The 24,978-nt window shown below is 35.3% G+C and overlaps 2 protein-coding genes across 3 annotated transcripts in view; one reads left to right on the plus strand and one right to left on the minus strand.

Moving 5' to 3' along the window:
* LOC6646254 (bromodomain-containing protein DDB_G0270170) overlaps positions 1–24,978 on the plus strand; it is a 42,576-nt gene that overhangs the window by 2,814 nt on the left and 14,784 nt on the right. The window contains exons 1-2 of one of the 2 annotated variants that reach the window (XM_047010415.1): positions 10,428–10,945; positions 12,542–12,662. In XM_047010415.1, the coding sequence (XP_046866371.1) occupies positions 10,910–10,945; positions 12,542–12,662 (157 nt within the window). In that variant the 5' untranslated portion in view covers positions 10,428–10,909. Of the gene's footprint in view, positions 1–10,427; positions 10,946–12,541; positions 12,663–24,978 lie in introns of those variants that run through there. The other variant, XM_023177839.2, reaches the window with a different exon arrangement.
* LOC6646255 lies at positions 6,444–8,138 on the minus strand. The gene has a single exon (XM_002068671.2). It carries the CDS (start codon positions 8,136–8,138, stop codon positions 6,444–6,446), a length of 1,695 nt encoding a protein of 564 aa, XP_002068707.2.

A 24,978-nucleotide genomic window follows, 5' to 3' on the forward strand; every position in this document is an offset into this window, starting at 1 on the left:
CGAAATTGCAAACAAATGAGAAATCGCTATATAAAATTATGATTTCCAATAACTAAAATTAGAAGTTTTTGTCAATAGAGAAATCTATCTAATCATTATCTCACCACATGAATTGACAATGAAATAAATTCGATTTCTAAAAATAATAATTATATTTTAATATACGTATCTATATACCATACTTATATATATAGAAATATTAGAGGTGATTACTATTTGGACACTTAAACTAGGCCACTTTTATTTGAATTTCGGTGTAGTCGATTGCAAAGAATGTCAAAATAATCAAGTAACTTGTTTAAATGAGAAAGATATTAAAAGTAGTACAAAAGGATCTATATGGGAAACTTCATGACCTTTAAAATGATTTGACAAAAGAGGTAAATAAAGTTTAACTTATTGAATACTTCCATTAAAGGAGCATCTCCTTTTTTACAATAGACGAAACGAACTTTTTATAACAGAAATCAAAGGGTTAAAAGTATAAAAAAGGGAAACAAAGAGAATTTGCTGATTACTTGAGATTATTTGTTGGTTTAATTAGTTAAAATCATTCAAAGATACTTTTTTTAATCTAGAAAGAGATCCATAAATAAAAATATGTCTTCTAACTAAGGTTAAACCGGTATAGGAAACCATTTAGTTTACTTACTCAATAATCTAATTTAATAAGCGACAAACTAAAATTGAAGCTTACGACATCGATAGAAAGAGCATTCTAATCACATGAGATCACTGAGTGCTAAAAAAGAATAAATGTTTTAATTTTATTCAACAACATTAAAGACCACCAAAGTAAAGTAGAAATACTCAGTAAGAATAGTTAGTCAGAAATAACAAGAAACACTCAGGAATAAAAAGTAAATGAACATCAATTAAATATTAAGTACTAAATATTATATTAAAGCCACAAATACTTAAGTGAACATAACTGCAAAAGATGCTCAAACCCAATACTAAATGGGTTAAACATTTATTTTAAGGGTTACTATAATCTGTTATAAATGCATTTGCCCCCAACTATAATCAATAATCACAAATGGTAGTCATTCATGAAATTTGGCAAATTGATTTCTTGAGGCATAAACCCCCCAAAAATATATGAAAAATCTGAATCTGTCAAAGAACTGAAGACACACACACACACACAACAATATTCTTGTTTAGTGTATCAGCTTTTGGCATATCAATTTCACCCCAGGACACCCCAAAAAATATACAGGACAAAAACAGGACAGTCAGTGTCTCAACCGAGTGAGAAAGAGAAGGAAAGAGAGAGAGATAGTAGATGAAGAGCGTCTTGAACCCTTTTGCATAAGGCAACATAATTCGTTTCCGTTGAACCAAAAGCAAAACAGAAAGAAAAAACAACAACTACAACAAGAAGAACAACCTGCTAGAATGAAGGGTTTCCAGCCTTTTGACAGCTTCCTTTCTGAACACAGGCTTTTTTTTCTTTGGTTTTTTTTTTGTTGTATTTTTGCGGTTCTCTTACCTCGCCTCCTTTCCATCACCCATTTTGTATGTCAGTTGCAAGTTGTGCGTCTTTCCGCTTCCGTTCGACGACAACCGACCCCATAAATCCGTTGGCTCACTGTGTTTGTCTTAGATCCTGCTGCTCCCATCTCCAGTTCTACTTTCAGCAGAGAAGCTTTAGCTTCTCCGTCGCCAGTTATCCTCTACATATTTATTTCTCCTTTTTAAATGTATTTTTTCTACTCTTTTTTGATTTTATTGCACTGCCACTTGGCAGTTCAATGAACGCATTTGACGGCGCCATTTGCCAAAGAAGGGCGGCCAGTCGAGTCGAGACTCTAACGGGGGATGCCTCCTTCTTCGACATGTTTCTTAAATTTCAAATATTTCCAACATATTACATTCTCATACTCTCTCTCTCTCTCTCTCTCTCTCTCTGCCTCACCCACCATTTTGGCCCACACCCCCTTCTGCCTGCTGGCTGCAGAGGCACGCAAACATTTTGGCGCACATTTCCGCAGGAAAATGGCCAAGCGAAATGCCAAAAGGCCACAAAGCAAAAGCAATGAACAAAGTGAAATGGCTATATGAAGAGACCTTCTAGCAATGTTTTCATGTCGTTTGACATGCAACTTTTTTTTCGGGCTATAGGTCTGTGTATGTGTACATATATACATAGGTGAGGGAGTTTTTTTGACTGCCATTTATGACTAGACTTATTGCATGGTCAGATATTCATATGAACTGTGTGACGAAACTAATTTGAAAGTAACAAACCCTTTATAAAGTGTTTAAAGATGTGAGCCATTAACTAATTTCTTGAAAGTGTAAACATTTAATTTGGTATAACAGCTTAGTTCATAGCGGATCTAGGCGGTAGAAATGAGGGAACTTTGCTCCCAAAAGTATGCAATAAGCTGACCAAGAATTCGAACTTTGAAACATGAAGAAGATTTGAAAATTTATGCGTATGAATGAATTCTTAAATCAAGCATTGCTTGTACACAATTTTTAAGTTACACGGGATACGAAAATTTTTAAAATTTTTGCAAATATTGAACACTTTCAGCCTATTGCATACTTAAAGGAGCTTATTTCCCCCATTTCACAGTCCTAGATCTAACCAAGCCTTGGTTAAGTTATGGCAAAATTTTCTGTGAAAAAATACTATAAAATGAAAGCTATTATGATTGACTGAGTAAAGAACAAAATAACTTTATACTGTTTAATTCTAGTTTTATCTGGTTATATCATTTGATATTTTGTTTGTAAGTGTAGTGATATATAGGTATAGGTAGGGAGTATACCCCACAATAAATATATTTTTGGAATATAACTAAAATTTATACAAACTTATGATAAACGCGATTACTGCTAACATTATTTGGGACTACTCATATATGTATTTTATTGTTTAATGGCAATAAAAATGCATTTAAAATTAAAGGATGATACTCACAACAACTAACAAGATATTTTTTTTACACTATACACTATTCCCTTGGGCTTCCCGATATTGACTGACATCTCTCACGCAACGGACGCACTCTTTAGACCAGTCCTGTCATTAAATAAAAATTCAGTGACGGATCACAAAGGGGGTGAAACTCCAACTAACTTCTATTTAACTTTTAAGCACCCTTTAAGTATGAACAATTAATAATTTTCCATTCGGATTTTCCAATTTTCAAATCAGAACCTTAATCCTCAAAGAAAATCATATAAGAAATCTATAATCCTGTGTAAACAAAGTTTTTGTAGCATACTTTTAGGAGCTGAAACCTCTATCAAACTACAAGTACTTCTGCTTATTTGATTATTGGTGATAAAAATAAATTAAATTACTTTAGAATGATAATTTTTCTTGTCTTAGGAATTTGTTAATCTTATCTGATGACTTTTTCGAAATGGCATGAGTCACCCTTTTGTGCCCACTGTAAGCCTTTTGTTGACCTTTTTCCCCCAGCGAATTCAAAGTGAATCCATTATGTAATTACAATTAGCAAACAAGCAACCATTTTTTTTCTCTTTCTCGGTAACAGAGATTCAATTTCCGTTCTATTGATGGAATTTTGCAATTTTTGATTACCAAAACCCCCCTCCCTTGGGGAGACAACGCCTTTGTGTAATAGGAAGAGTAAAAATAAAATTTAATGCAAAACCAAACAGCGTAGTTAATATACATGAAACCAATGTTTAGATTTGCTTTAATCACTTTTATTACTTGTCAAACATGAAAAGCCCGCTGGCTGGCCACACGCCGCATATGCATATAGAAAGAGTGAGATAAACTGAGTTGGGTTGAGGGGAAATAAGAGGGGTGTATGTGTGTGTGTGAGTGTGTATTAGGGTAGTACGAGGGTATTTTGTTGACTTTGCGGTTTTTTGTTATTGGCCAGACGCTTGCACAAGGTAAATACTCATACTTGTACTTTGCTTAAAAAATTTGTTGTTTTTTTTGTGGTTTTGATATCAAGACCAAAAAGTTATTTCAAGCGTGTGGCCAGCACGTGCCTTCAAAACTTGGCAAGGAAAACCACAAAATCCTGTTCTCAGCTCAAGTTCCACAACCCCCAAACTCAACTAAAATAAAAAATGTTATTCAAAAAGGGGTAACATATCAGCAGTTAAACTATTGATCATAAATTGTCTTTAAAATCAATTAATGCTCATTAAGTACATTTGCTTTCCGGCAAAAAAACAAAACTTAAAACTCAAGTGGCCAAAACATATATGTATTTTCTGCCAGTTGTACTTCTATTTTTGTTGATAAGTGTTAAGGGAGACAGCTGCCGTTTCGGTTTAATATACGATTCGATAGCAAAGTTCATGCCGCCAAAAGACACATGTCAATGGAATCTTTCTCAAAAGGAATTCTCACACAATAATTTGTTATTTTTGTACAGATTTATTTATGATTTGTTTTGATTTTGATTTGTTGTCTGGAAACGCAATCTTTATGGTCCTTCAATTAGAATGCTATAAATCCCCACAAATAGAGTTCCTCCTCTGCAATGCGACAACGTTGAAGAAGCAGGAGAAATAACATTTGGGTAGGGCCTGAAATTTTCTGCCTTTTTTGCACGTCATTTGCCTGATGATGGAGCATAAATTAGGCACATGGTCAGGAAGTAGACTAAACTAATTTTGCGCGTAGACATTTACTATAATTTTTTCTCCCTCAATTAGTGTCGTTTGTGGAGGCTCGCCAAAAAAACACAAAAAAGGTAATAGAAGCGTTTGAAAAGCGCGTGCTAGCTAGCTTACTTTTTATGAGCGCCAACAATTTAATCGTAATCAGTCATTGATATTGATTGCCAAAGAATTTCTCTATACCCCCGGACACTCCACGCCACTCTCTACTCTCCCCCCTTTCAGACAATTTGTTTCTTAGGTCCCCCGCCGCCATCATGTCACAGTTGATTGACAGCTATAACGGCGCTAAAGGCAAATGGCAAATGGCAAATGAATTTCGTTACGTTCATGAAAGATTAGTGGACAATTAGTTGTTGGTCAGCAGTTGGTTACAAAGTTCAAGTGGATGGGGGGCCAAACCAGTCAAGACAGGCCAAAATCATTAAAGCCCAAAGACAATACAGCCCACCCAAGCAGCTAAATTAGTAATTTTTAGTCGGTGAAAACAAAAGATAGAGGAGATAAAAATTGAATTGTTTAGTTACAAACAATACTCCGATCCCATCCCCTTCACGTTAGCCAATTGAATTGATAACACGTAAGTCTTAGACTTTGATCAACAGCCCAGCTCGATCAGGTGCTTCGCCACTAGTCAGGGAGCACTTTGTAGTATTCGATTTCTTGGAAATCAACGCCTGATTCTATATACCTACTTGAAACTTGAAAACTGTTTGCCTAGTCATTAAAGACCATGGCTTTAACTGGGTATTAATCATAAATCCTAAAGCACTTAATGCGCAATTTCCATAAAACAGATCGACAGAAAGTAAGAACTATCGCTGAAGTCCGTCTCAAGTGGTCCATAATATAATTTATGATAACCTCTTCACTTTGACTACCTTATCAGCCCCCCCAAAAAAAAAAAACCATTCGATTTAGGCTTTAAGTTAGGTGGAACATCCCATAGATCCAACTAGAAACTAAACCCACATAACTTTGTCATTAGTAATTTGTCTACAAGTATTTCGCCAATAGAAAATACTTACCTATCACTTGGCAACTTAACATATTTCGAGTTTTGTAATGAAATCTAATCAAATTTCTTTCAATTTTGTTGTTTTTTTTTTTTTATTTTTGTCCCCAATCTAAAGGTGCACATTTTTCTGTGACGTCACAGAGATAAGAGGCGGTGAGGCAGCAGCAATTGTGACAGTATTTTTCTCTTCTCAGTTGGCAACAATTTTTGGTTTTCTGATAAGTCTAGTAAGTAAAAGAAATGCAAGTAATTGTTTACGCCAATTCCTTTCTGATCATAATTTCACCAGACAAAATCCTGGACTAATTGCAAACCAGAAATAGTTAATCCAATTCAGAATAAGCCAGGCCAAGTATCTGTCATCGAGTCGCGTTTAACAATAGCCACATTAATGGGTATTACAAGGACACACAGCTCATTGTGCTAAAGGGAAACAATGGAAGCAAAAGTCCTGTCGTGTCCCATCCCAATCGATTGACAGTTTTTCGGGCCGCGCCCACTTTGCTACTTCCTGACCGAATGGCCGCCGCCCCCATTGTCAATCAATGTTCAATCAAATGGGTTGCTTCATTTCTTTTCTCTTTATTCTTTTTTTGGCAACTTCCGTGACACACTTTCAGGAAAATAGTAGGAAGTGTCTGCTGCTTCTATGCGGGTCTGGATCTGACCCTAATCCCCCATTTCAACTCAACATCGTTTCAACATTTAGGGGTTGTTGTAGTTGTTGTTGCTGGCATGGGTGTGGGTGTTAACCGTTTGATGGCAATTCCCATAATTGAGATTGAGATTGAGCCCATTAATGGCCAAGCATTAATTCCCCTAGAAAGCAAATGCCAGAAACAATATAGCCACCACTTAAGACCATCCCAGCCATGGCAATATCCTCCAGTTCCAAGGGTTCCACACTCTTATATTGGGTGGGTAAGAAGTGTAGGAAACCCGAACGCACTGCCAATTCATGGACATTATGCACTAACTTATACTGCAGACCAGTCTCAAAAAGTCTTTGTATATGCTGATTATAGAGACGTTCCAGTGGCCAATTCTGTTTGAATACCTGCACGGCCCAGGTGTAACCAATGGGATTGGGTAACTTTTTCATACGTGGCCGTCTCAAGAACTTTTCCTGGTACAAATAGTAGTCCATTCGATCCTCTGAGTCGACATAGGCATAATGGGGATCCAGGGCATCACGGTGTTGCTTATGAACTAGCTCATCCACAAATTGAAACCGTTCACGTAACTCTGCTGAGCCGCCATACACAGAGTTTGCCTCGATATTGTGTTGCTGGAAAAGTATATTGACATTGGCTGCCTTTAGATCAGCCAAAGTATTCATCTGTTTGTGATAGAGTTTTGTGGTCAACATCATGGAGAGTAAAGCCACATACAAACTGGACAGCACAAATCCCGTGGTGAAGAGCAAAAGTAGCAAGTACAGCTTGGAACTTCTCGAAAGTGGCCTGGGCAGGCGCATTGTTATACTCAATAGGCTCTGTATGGCCAAGAGAATGTATTGACCCACATTCCAGTAACCATAAAAAAGTCTATGCATAAGTGAAGCCATCATGGCTATATAAATCACACTCCCTCCTATGCCGATCCACACATAATCATCAAAGGGTCGCAGGAAATAATAAAACTTATCAATGGCATTGCCATAAGGTGCCATAATGGCTACTCGATTCATGCGAACTGGATGACTGCTGGCAAAACGAAAGTTCTTGACAAAAATACTGCCACAAGCATCGATTTGGTTGCTCTCCACCAAGGCAAGGCATTCCCAGGTAGAGTAACGCACTAAGCCTGCAAAATGCACCGCCTGAAAAGTGGCATTATAATGAAAGGCAAACAATTTGAATACATTAATGACACTGCCCTGATAGGGATCTTTAGAGATCTCAGTTGATTCCACCACAAACGAATGTGGTGGATCATTGGTAACCAAGACACGCACTGGATGGCCCATGAGATTCCCTCGATAACGTTGTTTCAAATACTTCTCCACAGATGTGGGTTCAATCCGTCGAGAACCGTATCCTTCCATGCTCCAAAGTTGTGATTCCGTTGAGTTGTATGCGATTACATGAGGAAAACCCGCCAGCCAATATAATTGCAAGACTTCAGCATAATCCGTCCCATTTAACCAATCAATCAGTAGGATATCATTAAACTGTCTGTCCTTGAAATATTTCTGCAGATTAGCAGCAATTAATTGATTAATTTGAAGGTCCTCAGACAGCTCCGTGATGATTAGAACGGGTTCATCTTGTCGATTTCCAAACTCTTCGCTCAAATTCTGTTGCAGTAGCAATTGAAACTGACCTTGATTAATGTTGGTGCTTAATTTGTTGAGCATTTCCTTTGTGTAACCATAATAGATAATGGTTTTAATATCCAAATCTTGATTTAGTTGGTTTACCACACTTATCAGATGACTTGAAAACAATTTAAGTACGAATAAACTTGCCACAAAACGTACGACCAACATGTTGAAAGTCTCAATGATGATTGATCAAATCAAATTGATTTTCATTGACAAAGTTAACTAAGAATAATGACCCAATTATATTTAATTAATTTGCCATTAATTAGTTGTCTCACATAATTATGGGGGAGGGACAAATAACGGGGGTTTGAAAGCTTTCAGGATTAATTAAAGCAGGAATAATTGAATTAAGTAAATAAATGAGGAAAATGAGGAAAGTAGAGTTTATACAAATTTTTAGCGACTATTGCGGGAATTATGAAATTTTGGATACTAACGAATTTACATCTTTAAAAAATTTTCATTGAAAAATATATATTCAAAAATATATCTTTAACTTAAAATTTTTTTTAAATATTTATATAGCGGTGCCTCTTTTTAAAGATTGAGGACATTAAAGGTTAAAATATTTTCAAAAAAGTTATGATTAAATCCCAGCGATTTTCTTAACACAATTAATGTTGATCCTTAAACTAAAACTGTTTTTTTTTGTGTTCTCATTTTTTATGTCTATTAAGATCTGTAATCTTATAATCATTGGGTATATATTTTAATATATAAAAACGAAAAATAAATATTCCTTAAATTATACCTTTTAGTTATGCCGTTTTTAAATCAAGTTTTCGAACTTTTCTTTCACCTGCAAATGAGTGAACTTTCCCTTTCCAAAACTGAAATTTGGAAATTGGTCAAACTTCAATAACCAATTTTTCATCTAAAATTAATAATTTTCCTCCCTTCTGATCGCCAAAATTGTGAGCTAAGTACAAATATGCAAAACTGATTGTTTGCTAGGCTATTTGGATAATAGTTTTTCTGCATTCTATACCAAACAGTTTTTAAAAAGTTAGCTAATTCCAACCGTTAAATTGACTATTGCATTCTGAAAAATTTTGTATAGTTTTATTTAAACAAGGTTTTTGTTACCAAGTGGCAACTTAAACTAGGTTAATTGTTTGTTTAGAAACATCAGTCGACTAATTGCTACATAGCACGAAACAATTGTTTTAAATTTTTTATCACATCACATTTTTGCTATTTAACACTAAGAATAATATGCATGGCAAGACAAACATTGAAATTGTTTTAGACAGGACTTAAAGGCAATTTAATGATTTCTAATCCAAATCTTTGTATTCAACTTATCGGCAAATGTTCCTTTTTTTATTAGCTACTTTAATAAAATACCCACTTTATAAAATACTTTATAAATACCCAAGCCTTGTATAGCCTAAGGTAGGATATATATATACCGTATAGATATCTCTATAGGAGTCTGAACTTTAAAATTTCGGGGGATACCCTTAGATCCGTATCTGCCTATGTATTAGATTTTATCTCATAAACAATGTGTATAGTATTTTAGAGATGAAATAAATAGGAATTTATCTTTTGTTTTAGCTACTTAAAATTAGCTCAGCCATAAACAAGTATTTCAATAGCCAGAACCCAAAACAAAAATGGTTAAATTGACTGTAAGATCCTCCAAAAAAAAACCTCCCCGTTCAATAGACTAAGAAAACGCTTATAATGATATATTTATTATTATAAGTTAATTGTTTACATATTTTAAGACTATTTTTCTTTAATATTAAACAATATTTTTTTGGTTTATTATTCATGTTCAATAGTTTGTCTATAAATAATTGTTGAAATCTATTTAACAAAATTTCTTTGATTTGCCTTCTTTTTTATACCAATTATAATTCCTGTGAGAAACTAGTGCAAACTACTAAACCCAAACATTTATTAGGACTAGGTCTTTGACTTGTCTTATGCTATTTCTAAGGTCAATTCAGTCTCATAAAGAGGGGAAACGGAAACCGCATAAAAACAAAAGAAACGATTTGCAATAGAAGTTGTTAACAGGGCTGTTAGCCACTGCTTTTTGCTGTTGTCGCTTCTGTTGCTCTAACTCCTAACAGTTCATACAACAGGTTCGAACTGTAAATGGATTTTCTCGCATGCAATAAAAACCAAAAATGAAATCGCTCTCTCACACACAACGGGCCTTCAAAATATATATGCGCAAGTTTTTCAAACTGTTGTTGCTGCCTCTGATGTTGCTGCTGCTCTTGCTGTTGCTGCTGTTGCTGTTGCTGCTGCTGACTCTGTGTGGAAAGGAAGAAAAACACAACACCAAAAAAATGTCGCACGTTTCGTTTGGGTTTTAGTCTCGATAATTCAATCGCCCTGCAAAGACGTTTAAATTCAACGTCGCTGCCTTTAAAACAAAAAAAAATATTTAAGAAAATATTAAACCGTGAGGGATAGGAAATCCAAACACACACACACACACACAACTATATCAAAAATAAACGTGAATCGGAATCGCTTAATGCCTAACATGGATTAGTTTTACCGTTAGCTATCGTGTTTATCAATTTACGTGCAAATTTCCAATCGAAATAAAAAATTATAATTTTTTGAAAATATTCGCCAACGGAAACGGAAGTGCATAAAATGACTGATGACAAATTGCAAGTGTCAATGTGTTGTGTTTATGTGCCGATAAATGTGCTTATAAATGTGCAAAAGAAATGAAATTTGATTACAATAAATGATCAATCATAGAGAGAAATACGAAATTCAACGAAAGTGCTTTAACAAATGTCAATGTCAGGCAACAAATCCAGCAATTGCCGGCTCATAATCTTGCGAGATCAATTGAAACTAATTATATATAAAGAATAATAAATATTAAAGTTTATTTAGTTTACTGCACTTCATTGGCAGTAAATGGGTTAAAATTATGTACATTAATCGCCGAATGAATGTCGAATCAGTTAAAGAGACTGCTGCTTTTTATTGTAAGTATTTCCCCCACCACCTACCTCACCTCCTCACCCACCATTGACGTACCATACAAGCGCCATGCCACTCCAAATTTGCTGTTGCCACTTCAAGGCTTTTCAGCCTCATACAATTTTAGACTTCTTCATTCACAAGAACCGCCAAGTATCGGTCACAAATTAGCCAAGTTACAAGCTACTACCTATCGACAACAATTAACCCCCTTCCAACCCCGCCCCCCCACCGATATTTAACAAAAACGAAATCTTATCAACAAAAATTGAAACTCTTGCTCTAAGTAACCTCGTTTCGGATGTTGAGTTAAGGCAAGTTTTGGCCCCATGTGCTTTTCCATAGTTTTCCCATAAGTTAACTTACCTAGTTGAAGGGTTGTCACACGGTGTGTGGAGTGATGCGGAGATAGTGAGGGGGAGGCTCGTTATATTGTGTGTGTGGGGCAAAACGCATTATTTTGTAATTATCGACAGAGTTCTAATAAATAAAACGTAGCAAGGCCCCGCACACAATGAGTTTTATTTTTCTTCGTCTTTTTTTTGTCGGTGTGGGTTCAAAATATGTATCTATATACACACACAAGTGAGTGTGTGTGTGTGAGAGTGTGTAGTTTTTTTTCTGGGTTGATGAAATTATGAATGAAGATAAGGTGTGTCGGTAGGGTAGGCGTTTACTTTAGTTTTGTTTATGAATCTTATCTATATCTTTAATGGAAATTTGCATAAATTCCTTGAACAAGTTTCATAGTCTAAAAAAAAATATGTGTTTTAGATGAGCCAGACCCACTTCTCCACTTGTCCACTTGTCCAATTTCTGTGATCTTATTACACAAAAAAATAAAAAAAAACAGACAGACAAGTTAATACTAGTCGATACTATACTTTATCTAGGCTCTTCACTTCAACTGATTTACAACCTGACCTGGCACAATAATAAAATGCCCAATAATAAAAAATAAAAAAAATTAAATCAAATGTAAAGAATGGAAAAATGAGGGGAAAAAAAGAGTTACGAAGACTACGTAAAGCGCCGCCAAGTCGCAAACAATAAATTCATTAAATCAGAGAGGTGCGATTATTAATGAATGTAATAAAATATTAAAAAAAAAAGAAGAAAAAAAAACAAACATAAAAGAAAACAACTAATCAAACATGATAAATTACCTCAAAAGGGAAGGTAAGGGGGTACAAAGGGATGATGAGGGAGGGAGTAAAACTAAAGTTTGGCGGGGATAGGAAAGAGGGAAATTGGCTACCGACATACACAAAGTAAGGGGGATGACAACACCTCATAAAAATGTCTAAAAAACTAACGTGCAACAATAATAACAACAACAGCAACACGTCCACCAATAACAACAACAACAACAACCAAATGTGAAATTCTTTTCTTTTGTCATGACAAGTTGTAAACATTGGTATGCAATTTAGGTTTTTTGTGTATCTGTTAGATACAATATTGATGGCTTGTTTATAGATACAAGACAAGATACATGCCGATAACATGACGATAAGAGATACAATTTTTTTCTTCTTCTTCTCTCACCCACACTAACTCTCTCTCTCCCTTTTTCTCTCTCTCTTTCTATTCATTTCCAGGTGGTGATTTCAGGTGCATTATGTACAGAAGATTACGTAATAATGTCACAGTGTGCACACAACAAAGCCATACACCTAGCTGCAGAAGGAACAGTCTCAGTGACAGACATTTCACAGATACGTAAGTAGCCCAATAAATTTACTACTTAACCAATGGAAAAAGAAATCTCACAATCGAAACCCTACCTCGAGTGGAGTTCCAGATCCAGACTCATCCGCAACCCCCATCTCATCTCTCTCCCTTCTCTTTGCCTCGTTCAAGTGCACTTGTTACGTTTTTTTTTTTCTTTCCTTGTTGTTTATCAACACGTCTACAGGAAATGGGGTAAAATTCAGCCTTTCACATACGAAAATATCCCCGAAAATCCGAAAAAAGTATCAACAAATCTACAATAGTTGTTTGTTGCTGCTTTCATTTCCATAACAATGCAGTCAAAAATAACGAAAAATAAATGTTGAATATGATGTCTGTCTAGGGCAGACCACTTGACTTGGTCAACTTCAGTTTGATACTCTCGCAAAGAGGTTTATACATATATGCAATGAAGTTGGAAATGTGCAATAAATCGAAGGACTTTGGTTGAAATTGTCTACTTGATCCTTGAACTTAAATGGTTGAGTCGTTTATGGAAAATTCATTATTCCATTTGCTTAATAGAGACTTTTCTAAATAAATAAACTTAAAAGACTAAATATGCTTAGTAGGAACAAGCTGAATATTCGGGATTCTTTAACAATGATTTTAAGTTTTTGGCTTGTCAATTTATTTTTATATCCTTCTATTGAGATCTGATTCAAGGACTACACTAAAAAGGTTTGGTAAAATTTGGCACAATCAAAAAAGTAATTCACGTTCATTATCTATATCTGCAAAACCAAAATCCTGCAAGTTTTTTAAAGCATTATTTTTCAAAAACTAACTTTAAGAACTATTTTTATAATACTACTTCTATAAAAACATATTTTGGAAAACTGATTCCAAGTGTTATCAGATTTGATTTTGCAAATGTTCTTATCCGTATAATACAACATACGATTTGTCGAATCAATTAAAAATTTTTTTTAGAAAAAGATGTTTATATAAAAAATAGGAACAAAGACCTTATAAAAATTGTATTTTATTTTCAATATTTATGTTGTTGAAAATTTCTATATTTCCAAAGTTTTTTCCACTGCAATCACAGATACAAATTTTAAAAGCAAAAAAGTTGGAAAAACATCTCAATTTTACTAAAAATTTTTATTTTATTTTAATTTTATATATTTTATAAAAAACATTCACGATTTGTTCTTAAACTTCAGAACAATTGTTAGTCAAAAGTCATTAAAATATATTTTTAAAAATTAATAAATCAACGATTTTTATTTTCAAAATTAATAAGCGAAATAATTAATAGGCTCTTTAAAATACTTTTAAACAAATATTTTTAAAATTTATGAATAAATGATTGATTTAAAATTAAGGAATCTTTGGAAAAAAAACTCTTAAGTTAAGTTAACAATATTGCCATTATATTACAATGAATAATTAAATGTTGTTATCAGTGGGAAAGTCTAAATTAGATCTTTAAAGACTCATTTATCGATTAAAGGTTTCATCCAAGTCAAGTCATTATAAGAGTATTAAAACTTCGTTGTTATAACAAAAAAGTACATCTTGTTGATTTCCTTTCAAGTTTTTAGCATAACAATAACAACAACAAGTGCAATTGTCTGTCTCGACTGTCAGAGAGGTGAAATTATTTTGGAGTTAAATGTGACAGAAACGTTCAAGAATGTCTTTTTCCAATTTTCCTCGACAACCTTTTCTCATAACATTTTACTCTAGTCATGTCTGCATTTCCTGCTGTATAAAAAAAAACAAAGCAAAGGTACATTTTTTTTGTGTTACACATAAAACATTTTAATTTATTGCCAAAGAAAAAAACTGCCAAAAAAATTAAGACTAAAAAAAAGAAATGGTTTAAAAATCATAAAAAATTTGTTACGCTTCGGGCTAACTTTCACTCGAGTTGGCAATAACGGTATAACGGCCTGTGATGTCGGCCCTGGCCAATTAGAGGAATTGCAGCTGCCTCTGGACTCTCACGAGCGATCCTCAGGAGCGGCAGCACGAGCTACACTCGAACCAGCAGGACGAGAATTGAACACAAAGACAAATGCCAACTGTGTGGCCATTGTCTCTTGCTATCCCTGTCCAACAATTTTCTATTCTTGTTCAAGCAGCAAGGAAAATCATGAAGAACAAACAACAATAAATAACATCAGCAGCAGCAACAACAACAACAGGTGTAAAGACACACACACGTATACATATACATACATACATATGTATATTTTGCGTGAAAATTTCCAGCTGGATGCTGGCCAAGGGTCAAGGGTCGCAACGAATGCTAATGTGCGAAAAGTTCCTTTTGTCCAATTTGTACGCCTCTTTGGCCTAAGTCCGGCCGTAATCCAATCCCAAATGCAACTTCATTCATTTGCATTGTCCTGCCGATCGTTCAGGTAGTTATTAGAAGATTAGGTTTTATTATTCCCCTCAGGTTTTTGTGAATAAAAATATGGGTTTTACCCAAAGGTCACTTGTTTTCGACACATTTCGAGGTTTTAGCTGAAATTAGACAGAATACAAAAAAAAAACAAAAACGAATTCTATAGTTGGGTATTTCCCCCCGCAGGAGAAGGTGAAATTCAGGTGTTTATTTTATGACTTAAATTTACATGTTGTAAGACCAAAAAGGCGAGGCCCGGTTTAAGCCTGTTTCAAACTGTTTTTACACCGAATCAAGAATTCTTTTTTTTTTTTAATGAAGTATATAAAACCCCTTTATATACTATATATCCTTCAATCAGCCAATCTTCTGGCGGCTAATGAATCTTGACATTTCAATTCATTTCCATCAGCCAGCATAGAATGTGCCTTTCACCACCCTCCCCTCCTCCATATCTTCCACCAACCAAATGGCATTTTCCCAAAAAATAAAACCAGAAAAAGCATAAGAGAGAAGGGACGGGGAAAGGGGAAAACCAGAAGCCTACAACATGCCAATAAATCACATGATTTAATTTGAGTCTAACATGAAAAATGCCCTGCTCAAAGGCAAAAATTGTTGAGGTTGTGGAATGCTTCGACCAAATCCAACAAAAAAAGGGTAGCAAAAACATTCATTCAGGGCCCCGTGTTGTTTTTCTAGGTCTAGGAGCTAGGGCATAAAACATTTTATAGCTCATCATGTGCGGTCATAAATTTTACAAAAGGCAATCACTTCTCTCTCATACCCCGGTTTCTAGCCCTGGCACACTCATCATTATGTCCAGGGCGTTGCCCAATCAACACCTCAAAAGAGAACGTACAAGAAGAAGAACTCCTACCCTAGGGATATATGTACATATATGTAGAGGGCCAGCCTCTTGATGTAACAAGTTTCGCCCTTCCCCCTCATCACAAAAATGTAACCGTTAATTTCTTAATCAAATAATACCAAAAGTCCCTGGCGATTATTGGCTTATAGCTTTTCCGACTCTCCCCGATCTGTGTTTGCCTTGTAGTTCATTAAAAATGTTTAGCATTGTTGGGCATCATTGAGGAACCACAGCGCCAGCTATCAATCAGTAGAATTACTTAACTCTAAGTTATATCTATATAGAATTAATGTTCTTTTGATCTTAAGAGTTTTCTCTTTCTCCCGCTCTCTCTCTAGTCTTAACTCTTTAGTTCTCAACTAAACCAAGAAGAAGGTGCTAATAATGTGGGAAATATTTAGCACCATCATTACAAACATCATTAAAAACTAAATAGATATAGTTAACATAGAAATATCAAGAGACAAGAGACCTACAAATACACACTCTATATAGGGTTAAGAGTTTTAGTTCTTCTTTTGGTTGTTAGGGTATATGAAAAATGAGTTATATGAGAATGGCATACCAAAAAAAAAAAAAAAACTTTCGAAAAAGGAAATCATGCCGTGAAAATTCCAAGAAATAGCACATAGACCAAAATGACTTTGAGACGATGTCTTTCGATAGTCATTGAACCTGCTGCTGTTGCTGCGCAGATTCATCAATTAACGCCCCGAACGAATGTGAGAGATGAGGAGGAGACAACAACAACAACAACATTGGGACATTTTGGGCCCTTCATTAAACGCCGTCCAGTTTCAGTCCAAGACATCAGCAAATAAATGCATTTCCGTTGACCAGCACAAACAAATTTCCAAGAGACGCCGACGACAACAACCAGAAAGAAAAGAGAAAAAAAAAAGAAAGAAAAACGTCAGCAGAAAACACAAAAATTCCCAAACTTCAAAATTCTTACCTACCGCCGCCGTTTCTCTCTCTCTCTCTCTCTCTCTGTCTACCTAACTCTTCTGTGTCTGTGTTTCCCACCTGCCTAGGCGAAAAATACAACAAAAAAAAAGGGAAGACTAAAACGGTTAAAAAACATGGTCAACAACAAAGCTGAACAAGTGTACCGCTTGCCGATCGTCAGTTCGAGCTCAAAGTCTCGATGTCGATGTCGATGTCCATTCGACAGTTTTTGGTCAATTGCTTCACTCGATCTTTCGTGGTCGGGACTGAGAGATTGGAGGAGTTGGAGGAGTTTGTAGAGCTATATGAGAGCAAGGGAGACCGCATTGCATCGCACCGCCATTGATTTCCACTTAACGCTTCAAAATCTCAAGTGGCCATTTCAAGTTTTACAGTTTAAGTAAGTAAAACAGAGATAGACAGCAACAGAGAGAGAGTGAGAGAGAAAGAGACAGAAGAGAAAAGCAAATGCGCTTTTGGGTTACGGATTCGGATTCCTCCTTTTTCTTATATATATTTTTTTTCTTTTTGTGTCGACTGTTTCAATATTGTTGTTTCCCACAGTCAAAAAAAAGAAAAAGAGTGAGATAGAAAAATATTTAAGCGCCAATTTGATGTAGTTTTTCCTACCACAACACACACACACACACACATGCAGTGAGCTCCAAGTCAAGTGTCCAATAGCTAGACCTAAAGAAATTTGAATTTCTTTCAATAACAATGAACGACTTTTGAGTTCAACTGCCATCGGCTTGGCATCAAAGAGGGCACTGGGCCCTGGCTTTCTTTCAATTTCAATCTCACTCACATTGCATTTGATTGGTAATGAGCATTTTACCTGTAACTGGGAGCTGCTAGCAATTATTCACTTCAGCTAACTGACTTTGGACTTTCTGGGAATTCTCTCTAGTACAAGTTGTATGTGAAACTTGTGAATCATGAATGAAAGGATCCCTTTTTGTCCTTGCATCATCGATAATCATCAAGTTGGGCTTGAAATATTCATAACTATAGCACACTTCAAGCCATTAAATTGTGCATTTTATGTTCACCAACAGAAATGAGACTACAAAAGAGCCGACAACAGTGGAAAAACAAAACACAAAAAAAAAACTGTGCATAGATTGATCTTTTTGATGGCTCTTCGATCTAAGCGATCAACAGAGCAATAAATTCATCAAACAAACTCCGCACTGTGAGTCTTTCCACATTATAATCGACATGAACAAAAAGAAGAAAAAAAAATAAACCACAAAACTATAATCAGTGCGTTATGATCGGATCAATCTTGTATAGCCACTGGATGTGGCCCTTTTCGGTTTTTTCTCATTTCTGTGTTTTTTTTTTTTGTTTGAGCCATTAACCAAACCTAACGACGGCAGACGACGACCTAATGGACAAGATCTTTCGTCACTCCCAGGAATTTACCTTTTTTTTTTTTTGGTTTTTTGGTTTTTGGCTGCTTGCCTAAATACCCTTTAAATTGAACTTAATTCCCGACACGGGTATTTATCATCATCATTATTATCAGGCTAAAGGATGAGGGTTAGTTGTATCAGCAGGAGGAGGACAGCTGAATGATGAGATATATTAGATAGATAGCAAATGAAATAGTTGCGGTTGCTGGAAGAAGAACTTTCTATTTTCATCCGTCTCTTAGACGGGGAGGGAGATGGCGGGATGGCGGGGATAGAGATAATCTGTCACCCATTGAGCAGGAAATTGGGCAAGTTTCTGTTTCTGGTATCTGTAACGGAAATGCATTAATTTGTCATTCGGCCAAGGCAAATAAATCAATTCATTTAGCTCAGAAGAAGAAAAGAAGAAAAAAAGTGCCAGCTTGTTGTGTGTTCGTTTTGTATGTATGAAGGGCGTTCTCATTCTCAAAATATAATTCAGTTTCCACTGCCACTTTCCAATTACGTAAATTTCGATTGGGACTTGGGTCTCCCAAATCCAACTCCTTGGCGTCGCGTGCAGTTATGCAAATTTCCAGGGAGGGAGTCCAAGACCCTACTACCGTTTAATGAGCTTATGATGATCATGATGATGATGATGATGGCGATGATGATGATGATAGTCAGTTGCATGACTTGAACTCGAACTTCAAGCAGTTTTTCGGGGTATGCAAATGAAGCTTTTAATCATACAAAAAAAAAAAAGTAACGAAAGGAGAGAGAGGCGAAACGTAACTGTGTGTATTTTTGGGCAGTTGTTAATGGCAGGAGGCGGCAAGGATTGCGTGTCTTTGGCTTGTTCTGGCCACAATTTTGTACCATGTGGCACGCAACTGGCAAGCAGGCAGCAAGTCATTCAGTTAGTCTTAGTTGCAAGTATCTGTTAGATATACATGCCGACACCTTACGCCCAGGTAAAGCTAAGCAAACTTAACATTTGTTAGTGCTTGTAATTGACTACTTAGACATTAGCAGACAGACAGACAGAGAGACGAAGCCTAATGGAGAGGGGTAAAATGGTCATACAATTGGCACATCATTTGTTTTTGTTGTTGCTCCATGAACTTGGGGGTTCCTTCCTCTATCTCTCTCTTGCTTCTCTCTCTCTCGCTCGCTCATTCTCTTACCAGTGCCAATTAAGAGAAAACATCAAGAATATCCGCCTTCATTCCCTTTCATTAAATAATCCGTAATAGAGTTATCCTCCGTTTCGCTGAAACATAAAACAAAATCTGTTTTCTTATCTCGCTTATTAAAGGGTTTCGCCAAGCCGACAAAATCGAAAAGAATACACAAAAAACGAATAAAACGAAATTCAACAAAAAACAAAAAAGGATCGAACTAAAAAAGGTTTAGGCCATTGACTCAGGCCAAGAGTGACGAGATCAAATTGTGCAAAGTGGTTTTAAAGCGCCAGCAGCAAAATTAGGGTTAAGATTTCAGTTAGCCCATAAAGGAGGCCTAACGAATCACCATCCAGAGGGTTAAGTAAACCAAAAATATAGCTTCAAAAACTTTCAAACCAATCAATAGCCCCCATTAGAAGGTCTTCTAGTCTAGCATAATTTTGTATTGTGTAAACATTTTACACCTGAAGCCTTAATTAAGGCCACGAACTAACATAAACCAAAAGTAAAAGAAGGGAAACCTAAGGTAAAGTAATGGTAACAACAACATTGACAGTTGCCCAGCAATGTCACTCAATGTCAGAGTGGATAGCCAACGAAGGGCAGGACTAGGGTATAGGGAACAGAAGTAGAGGCAGGATCAGACTAAGCAATAAGCAAACAAACGTAAAATAAAAATAATGACGCGCGAAAAAACAATAAAACAAAAGGAAAAACACACACACAGACACACAACTGAAATTATGTTGGCTGGCAGAAATTACAAGACAATAAACGGTAGAGAGAAAAACCAGCCGACCGACCAACCAACCAGCCGGCCAGCCGCCGCACTTAGCACCTTGGGCCCTCAGCCTGATCCTGTTGCTGGCCACACACACCACACCACACAACACTCTAGTCAGCCAGCCAGCCAGCCAGACAAGGACATGACGTTTTTATTATGCTAGGGGTCTGTGTCTGACTTTTGCACATTTTACAAGGAGATGGGGGCGCTCTAGGCCAAAGAAAGAGGAACAAAAAACCAACCGAAAGAAGAACCTTAAGAAGACAGACGGCGCCCTGTTGTGTATACATAAGAGAGAGAAACCCCGAAGGCTCGGGGCCACATAGATCACACAGTGAAGCAGCCGATTTTAGACTTCTCTGAACGTAAATCACAAGGTGTTCGCTTACTGATCGGCCAGGCCAACCTGAGAAGAAACTGAGTCACCCATCCAACTGGTCTTCAAAAATTGTGCAAAATGTTTTACTTAATTAATGGCATCATTAAAAAGTATTCTCTACTATCCTTCTCCCCCACTCAGTTAATAGTTTCTTTCTTTTTGTTGGATAATTATGTTGTAAGTGGTCGAGAAAACGCCTCCTTGGAGTTTATGTCCTTGAGAGGATAAATGTTTAAGCAAATATTCAAAATTTGTTGGGTGGTCTTCATTACTTCTATTTAAAATTACATTTTCAAGGACTTGACTAGTTCAAGAGCATCTAAGAAGTTACAAAAGGTTTTAGTTTCAAGGACCTAACAATCCTTGGAAGGGGAAACTTCTTGTTCACCGACTAAGCGGTCTATAATTTTGGGTAAATGCTGGGATCAACACATTTACATTTTTCAGCCTGTCTATTTATCCGCAAAGTTGTTTTGAGGTGTTCATTCTTATTGCAGTACACTTAACTTTTTGTTTAAGATTAGCCCAATCAGTCCGAAAGAGAGCTCTTTGCCCTCTTGAAGGTTTTTTGTACTATAACTCTACGTTTATACATTCTGTTTGAGCTGATACCAAAAATTTCTCTCGGACTCTTAAAAACACAATAATTTTGCAAAATTACATACACTAAGGATCGTTATCCATAAATTAAAACTAATAAAGGTTCCGTTTGTTAATTCTAATATACAAACTTTAAAAAATTACACTAAAAATGAAAGGTTTTCATATTTAGTTATTATTTTGAACACCTTTTCCTTGCCTTTGTCCTTTCATCCTGAGATAACGATTCTCAGTGATTTGCGTATTTAACGTGCCTTCATATAAAAATAAGAAATATGTTAAAGATGTTCATGTCAGTTTTGAGACAGATATTTCTATAATTTATCTGAATTTTACCTAGGTTAACTATTACAACCAAATTGAACTGATGTTTCCACAATCGTCTTTTTCTGATGATTGCGAAGTCTCAACCTCTGCGGGTGTGGTATTCCATTTATCCTTAAACAGCTTACTAAGAAAATAATTCTCGAAAATCCCCCATTGTTTTAGACGCAAGGTTAAAATTTTATTTTATAAGTAGCCCAGTTTTCCCAAACGCAAAAGAATGGATAAATTATTTTTTAACCTAACTACCTTCCACACCCAAAATATTTAAGACATTGCATCATATGACTCACAAAACGAACAAAATCTATATTCCCATTGCATTAGAAAAAGATTTATATTAAAAATTAATTTTCCTTTCTTAAAGTGTCTCTCGTAATAATGTCATGCCAAAAAAAAGTACAAAAATATTAGAGATAAGCCGCATGTCAATCATTTTGTCGATGCAATGCAAAATGTGAATGTGTGTGTGTGTGTGTGTGTATCTAGTGTGTAGTCAATTTATGTTAGTTAAATCATAAATTAAGTTATTTCATTTGCAGTGCCTTCCATTTATCCATTAAAGTCCATTATGACCAATATTTATGTATGTTTTGCATATAAAAAACAAATCACCTAACAAATATACCCCTACCTACATAGATAAATGAAGATATATATGTATGTTTGTACATAGATATATCCATAAATATTTTCATTATCTGGTGGCTGCCTTTGAGTGCTTTCAATTAGAGTTTCCCGCCCACACTTACCGAAAAGCATCGAAAATAAAACCTACTGATAAAAATTATTGGCAACATTCGTGAATGTTTATGAATAGTTAACACCTGTCCGCATTAATCAACTGGATATAACTATATCTCAATTTACAATGTTGTAATCGAAAAAAATAATAAAAATCACATACTCGAACAATTTGAATTGTCCAAATAAAAGTACAAATTAATGCAGAAAATTGTTGAATAAAGTTTTTGGGCTTAATTCGAATTTTTGTATACCCTTGTCGATTTTAATCAGGTGATTTTAAGTCTTAGTCGATTTAGTCTTTAAATGTAAAAAGAAATTTTGAAAAAAAAACTGAAAAGATAGAAAACACTTTGGGAAATCTAAAAAAGTTTATGCTCCCTTTTTTTTACAAATTTTTTCTTTTATTTTTTGCTCACATTTTCTTGGCATCTTTTATATGTGAATTTACAAGATAAACGAATATAATTACTGAGCAAATATATATATTAAATGCTTTAAGCTTTCGATTGTAATAATTGGGGAATATTTACCCCTTGATTCCCATTCTATAACTGTAATTTGAAAGACATGGAAAAGGAAGCCAAAGAAACATAAACTATATACCTAAATAGAAAGATATAGATAAAGAAATAGATATAGTTATAGATAGGTACAAATATGCATAATGTATTTGTTTACTTGGATTTTGGAGCCTGTTGCAATTTAACCATTAAATGTTTAAGCGCAAAGTGTAAACAAGTGACTTCAACTCGAAGCCCCCAGGTTGGACTCCAACTTCAACTCGGACTACAACTCGGAGACATTGTGGCATATTTTATGTGACACTTTTTTTTTCCTTTTTTACTCTCTGGTTTTTTTTTTTGGAGTTGGCGCATTAGCGGGCCCATTTCAAGTTGGCTAACATTCGGTTTAAATGGCTTGTAAGTGACTGCGTTTGCACTTAATTAATAAAAATCCAAGTTGACTTTGTTGCAGCTAGTTTAGTTATTTTTTTCTTCTGCATGTTGCAACTTTACAAGGCGGCTCAAATTTCAATGTGTTTGGTCCTGCAATTAGACTGAAACTCACTTGAAAAATATTTATGGTAAATATGGGTAATTGCTTCCATGTAATTATTTAAATAAATTGCCATCGACTGATCCAATCGCCCTCATCCATATATACACATATATATCCATCCGCAGCCTTTTGGCCTGGCGGGGTAGTTAACTTAATTAAATGCCAGTTTCAATTTATTTTTCATTAAAGCCACACCACAACAATGAAAGCGAAACCGCAAATAAACAAAAACAACTTCCACAATTCAACAACAATTTTTTGCTGCAGTTGTTTGTCTGTTGTAATTATACCCTATACCGAGGGACAATGTCAATTTACAGTAAAGTTTGTAACGGACAAGAGAAAGTTTATTGCAAATATATATATATCGGGGAGTTGGAGGTTTCAAGGATTCCTGAATCGTTGTTTCCATTATTGGCTTCCATTTTTATCACTAAAATTGTGTAGCCAGTCTCGACATGCGTTCAGGTTGAATTTCAATAATAAAAGACGCTAAACTCTCTCAACCGCACACTGAGCTACACTCGAGGGGAGCATATACTGCCATCGCACATTTCTAGTGTTATACAGTTATACATCAGTCATGTTATTCATTACTCAACACTGATCAATTCGCCTTAAAAGTTCCTAGAAAAGCCAAATTCAATCTCCGACATATATTTTTGCGTTTAGCATTGTTAGGGCAAGTCAATTGTTACTTTAACTTACAATTAGTCATATCGCCTTTCTCTCTTTAAATATTTAACCATTTTATGTTTACTACGAATAATCACTACGATATTTTTCGATTCAATTTGAATTCTTAATTGTTTAAATCGAACTTCCATATGGCTTATTTATATAGATAGCAGGTGATTCACCTTAAACATTATCCATCTACTTCAAACTTTATTTTATTAGTGTAATTAAGAGTTCTTTAACTTAACTTGTTAAAGTTCTTTTGTTTAGACTCAAATCTGTATTCTCTGCTCTAAAAGGAGAAGTTTCATTGCCGAGGAATGTCCTTTCGGTAAGCTGAATTAGGAGGCTTCTTCAGTTTTATCGATTTAGAGAGTTCTTTGAAGATTCAGAGCTACTTTTTGTAACCAAAGATTACCATCCCTAATATTTGATGTAAGTACTTCCCAATGGTCTTCTTGACGATTGACTATCAAGATTTTCGCTGCAACCGGTAAAAAAATATACAAATTGAAAATTCTGTAAATGATTTCTATAGAAGATTTGATAAACTTTTCCATTATCCATCTACCGGGATAGATAGAACCATTCTGAATAGAAAATTTGCGCGAATCTAAGGACTCCCATAGATAGTTTAAATTAATCAAATGAAATATAAATTTAAGAAACTCTATTTACTGATAAATCCTAATCGAATTTGATAAGAAGAAACTAAAGATCAGATTTCTATATCGCACAGTTGGAAGTGTATAATGAACTTCGTTACATTCAAGTGATTCGTCTGGGAGTGAGTTTTTGTTGTTGCTCTCTTTATATTCGGACTGCTGCAGTCAGCAGCAATTAACTGTAAATAAGCGGCATGTGTGTGGTCCCCCCGGCCTGGGTCCAAGAGTAACTTGGACATAAAGGGCGGCAGTTTTTATTATTATTATTATTATCATTATTTTTGTTGTTTTTGCTGTCATCGA

The sequence above is a fragment of the Drosophila willistoni genome (assembly GCF_018902025.1).
Source record: "Drosophila willistoni isolate 14030-0811.24 chromosome 2L unlocalized genomic scaffold, UCI_dwil_1.1 Seg72.1, whole genome shotgun sequence".
Taxonomy (NCBI): Eukaryota; Metazoa; Arthropoda; class Insecta; order Diptera; family Drosophilidae; genus Drosophila; species Drosophila willistoni.